Below are 9,391 nucleotides of genomic sequence, written 5' to 3'. Positions count from 1 at the left end.
GGGCATGGTGGCATTTGCCTATAGTCCCAGCTATTCTGGACTTCCTGCTGAGACAGGAAGATTGCTTGACCCCAGAAAGTTGAGGCTGCAGTGAGCATGACCATGTCACTATACTCCAGCCTGGTTGATAGAGTGAGACCCTATCTCAAATAAAAAAAAAGGGAGATGCAAAACAAAACAATACCAGAAAAATCCAGACAATATTGTGTTGCTTTTAATTCATCTCAAGGAAGGAGAACTCCAAGTTCACAAAAACTTACATGAATTCTGTTTTATTGCATATAAAACCAAACATACAATCATATAACAGCAAATAACAAACATGCTGAATATTTTCAGGCCATTTTGAATGGTGTCCCAGACTTGTGCATAAATAAATAATAAACACTGCTTCTGAATTACCTTGAAATGCAGTACCACCAAGTTTTATGTTGTTTTGTAGCTATTCAAGTAGATGAACATAAAGGAAGGAGGAAACAGACAATATTTCTATCACATAAGGTAGAAATTCTTATGTTTTCCTGGAAGTAACCTCATAGCCCCAAGAACTGCAAGCCGTTTTCCTTTGAGCTATTAGGTGTCACAAGACCAGTGCTATCCTCTCCCCCATCGCTTTTATCATAGGCCACCAATTCTCCCAAGTCCAAGTTTGCTACAAGCCTATAGCCCATTCAGTCATTAAAGACTTGGAAAAGAGGAGACCTCAACAATCGTAGCAAATACTGATAAGTTTTTATAGTTCATTTTTGTACTTTGTGATTTTTTCTACTAAATGAGTCTAAGCCTGAAATATTTTTTCTTGTATTTTTAAAAATAATCTTGGACTGTTTTAATTGGTTGAAATGTAGGGTATATGTAAATGAGAGGCACTTCTTGGAAATACGACAACTTGTGTCACTAGACTAGCAGGACATTTAATGGTTTAAACTAGATGAACTGAACGAGTTTATGATTCAATTTCCAATGCTGTCTACTTGAAAACAGCAAGATCTTACCTGCAGCATTTATTCAGTTCATTAAGATGGGTTAGATATGTGCATCAGAAACCATAAAACTAAAATTGTGCTTATGTCAATTCTGTAATAAAGCTAACTTTTAAAAACTTAATGCTATTCATTAAGAGCTCTGATCCGATCAGAATAATACTGGCCAAAATCAACAACCTGAGGCAGAAAAAGGAAACAAGAAAAGTCACTTTTAAAATGGTTTGAACACATGAAGTTACGACTATTCTCCAAATTATGAAATCAACTTCAGTTAAAAGGGCTAGGAACAAACGAATGAGGCATTACCTCTAAATTTCTTAATCATGATGGTCTTCAACTGAGATACACACAGCAAGGAGAAGTAAGCCCCTTCGCTCTCAACCGTTCAAGGTTTCTAAGAGTACTCACATAGGTGTGTCACAGGGAAAGGCAGCAACGCAGCATCATCCCTTTAACATTATGAGGAGTGAATACTCGTGTATATAAAAGCATGCTTATGGCTATTTGCTGGCCATGAGACTTCATAAAGAGCTACATCAAAATCTAACAGAGGAAGAATTGTAAGTGAGGCCCCAGCCATGGATAATGGACTAATCTGTGCTCACAAGCAACAAGGCAGGCAAAGGACAAAAGTAACCTCACAAAAACTAAGAGGAGTGCTATGCTTTCCAAATACAAAACATACGCCGAGTACAATAGTTATAGCACATCTGAGGACTATGGAAGTAGCAATTACTATACTTACATCTCTTGTTCATATAAAGATTTCAGATCTTAGCGTAAGAGCATGCTTTCTCATGTATGTTGGTGTGAGATAAAGACACAAGAGGGTAACAGGACAAATCTGAAAATAAAGTCCTAAAAGAAAAAGGCTTCCATAAAATATGCTCATATATTTCTTAGTATAATTAAAATCAAATTTTAAAAGATCTTAAAATCTAATCTTTGCACATGGTTTTAATTATAACTACACTGTGACCTTATGCTGTTTTTGATGATACTTACCGCTGTGTAAAAAGCTTGCAAGCCATTATATATTTTCAAATAAAAAATGTCAAGTTTTTCATTTGCCCCAAAGGTGAAAAAAACAGAAACATGTATGTAAAAAACAAATACAATAATTGTTTACAGGGATAAAATCAACTACAGGCATTAAAACACACTGCACAAATGACAGAAAGCTCACAGCAAATTTATAGGAAAAAAATAGATGTTATTTAGCTGCAGTTAAATAAACTTTTAGGGGAGCCAGGAAGCCATGAGACCAGATAGGGTGTTCAAAACACTCACATCCTACTCCCCTCCACATTGGATGGTGTCCTCTCCTGCTCCTGACCTTCACGCAAAATTATAAAATCCTGTTCCTGCAAACTAAAACAGATCATTATTTTTGACTAAGGACAACAGGATTTGGGTCCCAAATCAGTAACTTAATAAAGATTACATTCACAGTGGTTCCATGTGTTTTTATCTTATAGAAGGCCCTTCATTTACAAATTCTAAAATGTGATTTTCCCATGACATGTCTCTGGAGAAAGCGCTTTGCATGCCAGCAATTCTAGAGTGTCAAATATTTCATTCTTAGCCCCACCAAACAGCAATACTCATGCTTAAACCCACTAAATTTCTAAATCATTTTAACTTCAGTTTAGAGAACTCTAAGATGGACTTCACCACCACCTCTAAATTGAAAATTTCTGTCTTTTGTAACACTCATGTTGGAGAAAATGTATTAAAGTACAAGGTTCCAATGTCTCTAAAGAGCAAGCAGCTTAGTGATAAATGACTGCTCAAAATAGAAACTCATGTACTGCCCAACATAAGGAAGAACTAATGCTTCTCCTAAGGGTAAAATGAACAGAAATTCTGCTTGAATAGCTTATTAAAAAGCAAGAGGGTGTGGCAAGAAGGGCCTTATCTTGAATATTTGGGATTCCACACCACTATAAGACAGTATGCACCACTGTATATGCTTATGTGCAAGTGAACACGGAAAGCTCACACCACTGTCTGTCCTCCATGGGCTGGCTACTATTTCAGAAGTTTTGGTGAATTGTTTCATATGGCACATTGTTGACTTTTATCTAAAGGGCTCTCATTTGCCTAAGACTGTCAATACAAAGAAGAGCTTACTGAAAGACACCACTCTTTGAAAATAATTCTACAGGAGCCGGAAGTGGGGGGTGGGGGCGGAGGGTGGACAAAAGAGCCAATCAACTACTTAAATGTAAATATAACATCCCTTAAAATTCAACGCAGTGGAACTTTTGGAAGAGCTCTAATACTCAGGTATCCGCAGATCTTGGCAATTCACTGTTCGGATATTATTTTAGCTTATATGTGTTTTGTTTGACTCCATTTGTTTTGAGTTTTTTCTCACTGGATATGGTGGCATGACCACAGCTTTCTGCCTTTCCCTTTTTCTTAAGATGTGCATGCACTTGTGTTTTGGGGGTCTTATAGGAATCAGCTGGGTCCAGAATCATGGTTGCCTGCTTGGGGATCCGAATGTTGCCACTAGTTTCCATCTTAGAGCTGCTGTCACTGCAGGACAGATCCCAGCGCTGCAGCTTGGTACTCTTACTTGATTTCTTTTTCTTTTCTTCCGTCCTCATTTCAAGGGCTTGCTTCTGATAACATAATCTGCTAGTAGCCAGCATATCAGTGGTTTTGGGGAAATTCTCAAATGTGTAATACGATGGATGGACTTCATGGTGAAACTCTTTCTTTCGGGAAGGGCCTGACTTCGAAGCCCCTTCCTGGTGAAGTAGCGGTTTCGACAGAGCATTAGCAATCAGCTTACTTCTCCCAGGGCTTTTCAGGGCCACGGAGGCCCCAGCGGCAGTGGGAGGCCTGACTTTGGCCCCCTTTGCTTTTTCACACTGGACAGTCTGAATCTGCAACCACTCGAGCTGAATGAGTCTGTCGATAAACTTCCCCAGGAGTCCTCCTGCCTGTGGCCCAGCTTCGGTTCTGTGCTCTGTGTTCAGAAGCAGGGCCATATCCCGCAAGTCCCAGGAGCTAAAAGGGGGTGGAAGGAAATCAGGATAACAGTATTCAGGCTTCGCTTGACCCTGACCTGGATGAAGGTCAAAGTAAACTGGATCAATTTCTTCAGCTCGAAGATTAAGATCCGGAGGTGTGAGGGGAGACGGAGGAATGGGAATTCTTTCCGAATCCGAGAGATCACTTGCACTGTCCTCATCAGCATCTTCTTTAATAATTTTCATGGACTGAAAATCAAGAAACAATTTGTTCCCCGAGGCTCCCTGACACCTGGAACTGAGTAAACTCCTTTCGGGTTTTCCTTCTGGGGAAATGCTTTCTTTAAGTTTATCTCCAGTTGGCAGGGAAACACCGGTGAGACTGCTTCTCAGCTGGGAAGAAATGTGGGGCACTTGGGATTTGCTCTGCCTTTTTCCTGAAGAGTTCTTTGAATGTTGCACTTTATTCCAAGATGGGCCAGCATTCATATTGCTGTGAAAAATAAAACTGCAATTCTTACTACATTAGACAAAAATGGTTTGGCTATGATTAAACAAACAAAAAGAATCCTCTAGTTGTACTTTTTCCCAGCCATTACAAGGCATTAGCAAACGTAAAGCTTCCAAACTCTTTACAGAAGTTTTATGAAACGTTTTTCCATGTGTAATACTCTAAGGAACGTTATGGCCGGGCTCGATGGTTCAGCCTGTAATCCCAGCACTTTGGAGGCCAAAGTGAGTGGATTGCCTAAGCCTAAGGGTTCGAGACCAACCAAGGCAACTTGGTGAGACCTTGTCTCTAAATTAATAATAATAATAATAATAATAATAATAATAAAACTAGCTGGGCATGGTAGCATGCGCCTGTAATTCCAGCTAGGCTACTTGGAAGGCTGAGGCGGAAGAATTGCTAGAGCTCAGTAGGTCATCACTGGGATGGCTGTTAGTGTGTCACTGCACTCCAGCCTGAGCAACAGACTGAGACTCTAACTCAAAAAAAAAAAAAAAGAAAAGAAAAGAAACATTACATAATGCATGTGCCAAAAGTGAATGCATGGATTCTGCTTTTTAATTAAATATTAACATTTAGGCAAAAAACATTTCTCAAAGTGTTTGTTTTATAATTTTAGAGGAGCCAGGCTTGGTGGCTCAGCCTGTAATCCCGCGCCTTTGGGAGGCTGAGGTGAGTGGATTGCCTGAGTCCATTCCACTGAGCCCAATCCACTGAGCCTGAGTGGATTGTTCGAGACCCACCTGGGCAGGCAAGGCCTCATCTCTATAATAAATCAAAAAATTAGCCGGGTGTGGTAGCGTGCCCCTGTAGTTCCAGTTACTTGGAAGGCTGAGGCGGAAGGATCACCGGAGCCCAGCAGGTCAAGGCTGCGGTGGCCGGGAGCGACCACTGCACTCCAGTCTGGGCGACAGAGTGAGACTCCAGCTCAAAAAAAAAAAAAAAATTTTTAGAGCAATTACGTGTACTTTAAAAAACCATTAATTTGGAAAGAATTTGCCACAGAACTCTCAATCTGTTCTGTTAATGATCAACAGTGTTTAATAACATCCAAAAGCATCCAATTTTGTTTAATATGTCTATTTTAGATTAGATGTAAATATGATACAAAATGCAAGTTTTACAGAGTTTAATCACTGATTAGTGGTGACTGTGAGATGACTAAAACTTTAATACATGAAAGTGTAGCACATACAACCTGTATCTTTTTTTTTTTTGAGTTGGAGTCTCACTCTGTCACCCAGACTGGAGTGCAGTGGCCGCTCCCGGCCATCACAGCCTTGACCTGCTGGGCTCCGGCGATCCTTCCACCTCAGCTTTCCGAGTAGCCAGAATTATAGGCACATGCTACCACGCCCGGCTAATTTTTTGATTTATTGTAGAGATGAGGTCTCACCTGCCCAGGCGGGTCACAACCTGTATCTTAAACCAAAAGCTTATTAAAATGTTTTCAAACCGGTAACACACTTGGGAAAACTGTGTTTAAATAATAGAAATAAAACAATACCTTATAACATAATATGAATGAAAACATAGGGTCAGTGCTATTTGTGAATGGCAGATAGAGGGAAATAATGAATGCTGTGTGCATGACTGCTATAGTAACTTATTCTTTCTGGGGTTATTTATTTTGAGGCAGAATCTCACATCAGAGTTGAAAATATCTTCTTTTCAATATATTTACCAAGAACATAGCATTTGACTAAGGTTAATAATACTTCTCTGTAATATAAGTCATTTAGGATGAACAGAAAAGGGTGGTAAACATCCTTTCTAGAAACCTCAGTGGTTCACTTGCCCAGTGGTTTCAACCAAACTAAGCAATTATTTGAATATGTGCTACTTTTTAATTAATAAATACAGAGGATGTTAAATCATTGCCAACAGCATGTGTGCTCAAAAAATGTTGAATGAATGAATGAAAAAAGTGAAAGAATGTCCATTATTCAGAATCCATAACTAACACAACTAAAATTTTGTTTCTTCCTACATGTCAATGTACATCCATAAAAGTTAATTATTATCTGTATTCTTTTGTAGCAAAAGGAACTCACACAGAAAATTGATTAAGGGACTTGCTCATAATTATAAACTCTGCTAACACTGTAAGAATTATGACCTGGAATTATGACCTCTGGACTAAGAGTAATGCTTAAAACCACTTTTCTGCTAATTTCTGCTAGATAGAAAATATAAGTGTATGTTTCTTATCTATAGATATATTTTTCCAGTTCATATAATCAGTCTGAGAAGTGAGATAATGTGCCTTCTGCAAGATAAAACGATTATACTAAAACCATTTACCTGCTCTTCTGATGAGATTCATTCACCCTATTCCTTTTCTTGAAAAAATCACATGGCTGATCATCATCTAGGGTTTGATGGACTGTCTAAAAAAATAGGCATGCAGTAATAAATACTGTGCGCGCGCACACACACACACACACACACACACACGTCAAACAAATCTAAGAAACCAGAACAAATCTAAGAAAGATTTTTCTTCTTAGTTTACATCACCTTCTCTGTAGTGCTCAAAATATTCTTGTTCAATCTGGTGGAAGATGATGACAGCTGGGGAGGTGACTTCTTTATTCCTCTTATATTTGGAAAGGAGTCCTCACCACCAGAACTAGAAGCAACAATACCGTCAGTATTGACTGCAAACAATCCTGCCAGAAGTACTGGGTTGGTTTTTTTACTTATTTTTTAAAATACTTGCATAGTATTGAAATATGGGTCTGTGATCATATAGTGATTTGTACTCTGAGCTATGAAATATTGGAGGAGGGAGATAGTGTCTTATCACAGTAGATATTATCACAGTAGACACAGTTTTGTCTTTTCTGCATATTTATCACAGTAGATATTCAATATAGAATCATACTATTATAAATACTATGAATGGATTCCATCCCTTTCTCTCTCTCCCTGTACACATGCAGCTTTAATCACCTTGGAAATAACATGTTGAAGAAACTTGGGAGGCTAAATAAGGTCATGTCTTATTCCAACACTGAGACATTTATTCAACAAATAATTACAGGAATACCTAAGAAGTAGCATAGATTATGCATACGTCCCTGTTCTCGTGGAGCTTGCACTCCAGGCAGGACACTTCCTCAATCCTCTGCATTTTCTATCACAGCAGTCCCTTAAAATATTTCCTATATGTGAGTCCATATTTCATACTATGTAGCATTATCTCTTGGTGAAATTCTGTCGACCCATTCCACAGATTGCCGTTATTCCCTCTCTCATTTTGGGTGGTCTCTTAAGAGTGCCCCAACTAGAATCCAAACACTAAACTTTCCTATATATCCTCTGCCTCTGTAAAATAGATAAGAGGTGGGATATTTTTTCCACAATAATCATGTAAGCCTTTATAGTCGGTTTATCTATGGTGGTAATAAAAAATCACATATGGGCTCTCACAATTAACAAATTATATCATCATCATCAGGCTTGGCTCATTTTAGATGTAAAAATGTTCTTTGCCAACCGTCTTCCATGAGTCTGGTATTCTTTCTGTTCTGTCCTCCAGGCATTAAAAAGGAACCTTCTCAATGGAATGCCTAGTCTCACACTGCTCTCCAGGAAGTGCACGTGCACCCTTTTCACTTCATTTCACCTGGCAAGCTTTACTCTACATTAAAGGCCGCAGCATTCAATCCTCCAAGTTACTGGGTGAGAGAAACGAACACTTGTAGAGCCCTAAGGATGTAGAGAAAAGGTTCCCGGTCTCCCCGGCTGCTTTGCCAGTGTGGAAACAATACCAAAAGCCGGAGACACTGGCTACAGAAATGCTGCCCCAGCGCCAGAGGCTGTGTAAGGGCAGCTGCACAGTTCATCCCTGGGTATTAGCCCTTGTTCCTCGTCTTCCTCTCTGGTGCAGAAGCAGCACTTCTTACCCCTCCCCATGCCAGGGAACCGCTGGCCATTACGCGCGGCAAGGCATTGTGGGTGACGCGTTGACATGACGCTTCTCCTCCACACCGCGAAGCTGCCTGGGTCTGGCCAAGGGTCCAGGTGGCACTGATCATGTCCAAAGAGTGGCTGAGACGCTTAAAATTAGCCTGGGGGCCAGCTCCTGAAAAGGCCGGCTTCTCCCCCTCCCCCAGGAACCCAAAAATCCAGGGACACGCAGCATGCATTTTCCTCGTCCCGTTTGTGCAGACACGATCTGTGATCGATAGGCGCACAGCCCTGGCAGACGCAGACACAAATTGATCAGACCTGTTTCGCGACCGCAGAGGACACGTGACGAGGCTGCCAGTCTTCCTTCCTCCTGGGCTGCGGCGCGCTGCGGCAGGGGCGCTGGAGGCGGCTCGCGGCCTCCGGGACTGGGCTCCGGCCGGCGGGGCCCGCCCGCAGGCGGCGTCACCAGGGGCGGGGCGGCGCGGGGAAGTCGCACTGAGGCAAGTTGCAGCCCTGTGAGTTGCGGCCCGGGAGGTGGGCGGGGCGCTCCGGGAAGGCAGCCTCCTCCAAGAGCCTCGGATGACAACAAGGAAGAGGCGCCACCCTGCGCTGCCCTGGCGGTCTGTCCACCGGAGCAAGAAGTCATCTTTTGGAAACAAGTTGCTCTTGCTTAGCTGCAAGAAGCGGAAGACCCGGGCGAGGACTCAAGGTGGTGGCCACCGGGAGGGCGCAGCGGGCCCAAGGGTCCCTTACAGGTTGCTAATACGGTGGGTTCCGGGCGGCTCCTGAGCACGGCCGGGGACTCTGAGAGAGCCAGGCGGGGTCCCGGAAGCTGCCCCTCGGCTCTGTGTGTGCATCTTCCGACGGCCGGCAGGACCATGTCCAGAGGCCCAAGGTCCGCGATCTTGTCCGCCACCCCGGGGTCCCGGAAGCCCGTCCCGCGGAGCCTCAGCTGTCTCTCGGACCTGGACGGCAGAAACTCCAAGAAAATT

At 42.0% G+C, this 9,391-nt stretch overlaps 1 protein-coding gene across 2 annotated transcripts; it reads right to left on the bottom strand.

The window, feature by feature from the left end:
* Positions 1-256: 256 nt before the first annotated feature.
* On the bottom strand, positions 257-8,807 carry FAM217B (family with sequence similarity 217 member B). Of its 2 annotated transcripts, XM_008054037.1 has the most exons (4): positions 8,718-8,807; positions 7,002-7,113; positions 6,786-6,871; positions 257-4,463 (listed from the first exon to the last, which is right to left on the bottom strand). In XM_008054037.1, exon 4 carries the CDS (start codon positions 4,457-4,459, stop codon positions 3,311-3,313), a length of 1,149 nt encoding a protein of 382 aa, XP_008052228.1. In that variant the 5' UTR covers positions 4,460-4,463; positions 6,786-6,871; positions 7,002-7,113; positions 8,718-8,807; the 3' UTR covers positions 257-3,310. The 2 variants fall into 2 exon arrangements, with proteins under 2 accessions (XP_008052228.1, XP_008052229.1); XM_008054038.1 differs by lacking the exons at positions 6,786-6,871; positions 8,718-8,807 and having other exon boundaries at positions 7,002-7,049.
* Positions 8,808-9,391: the final 584 nt, after the last annotated feature.

The sequence above is a fragment of the Carlito syrichta genome, unplaced genomic scaffold (assembly GCF_000164805.1).
Source record: "Carlito syrichta isolate Samal-C Ts95f unplaced genomic scaffold, Tarsius_syrichta-2.0.1 Scaffold288975, whole genome shotgun sequence".
NCBI classification, from domain to species: domain Eukaryota; kingdom Metazoa; phylum Chordata; class Mammalia; order Primates; family Tarsiidae; genus Carlito; species Carlito syrichta.
The sequence above is the reverse complement of the archived record's forward strand: the minus strand, read 5'-3'. Positions and strand labels throughout refer to the sequence as shown.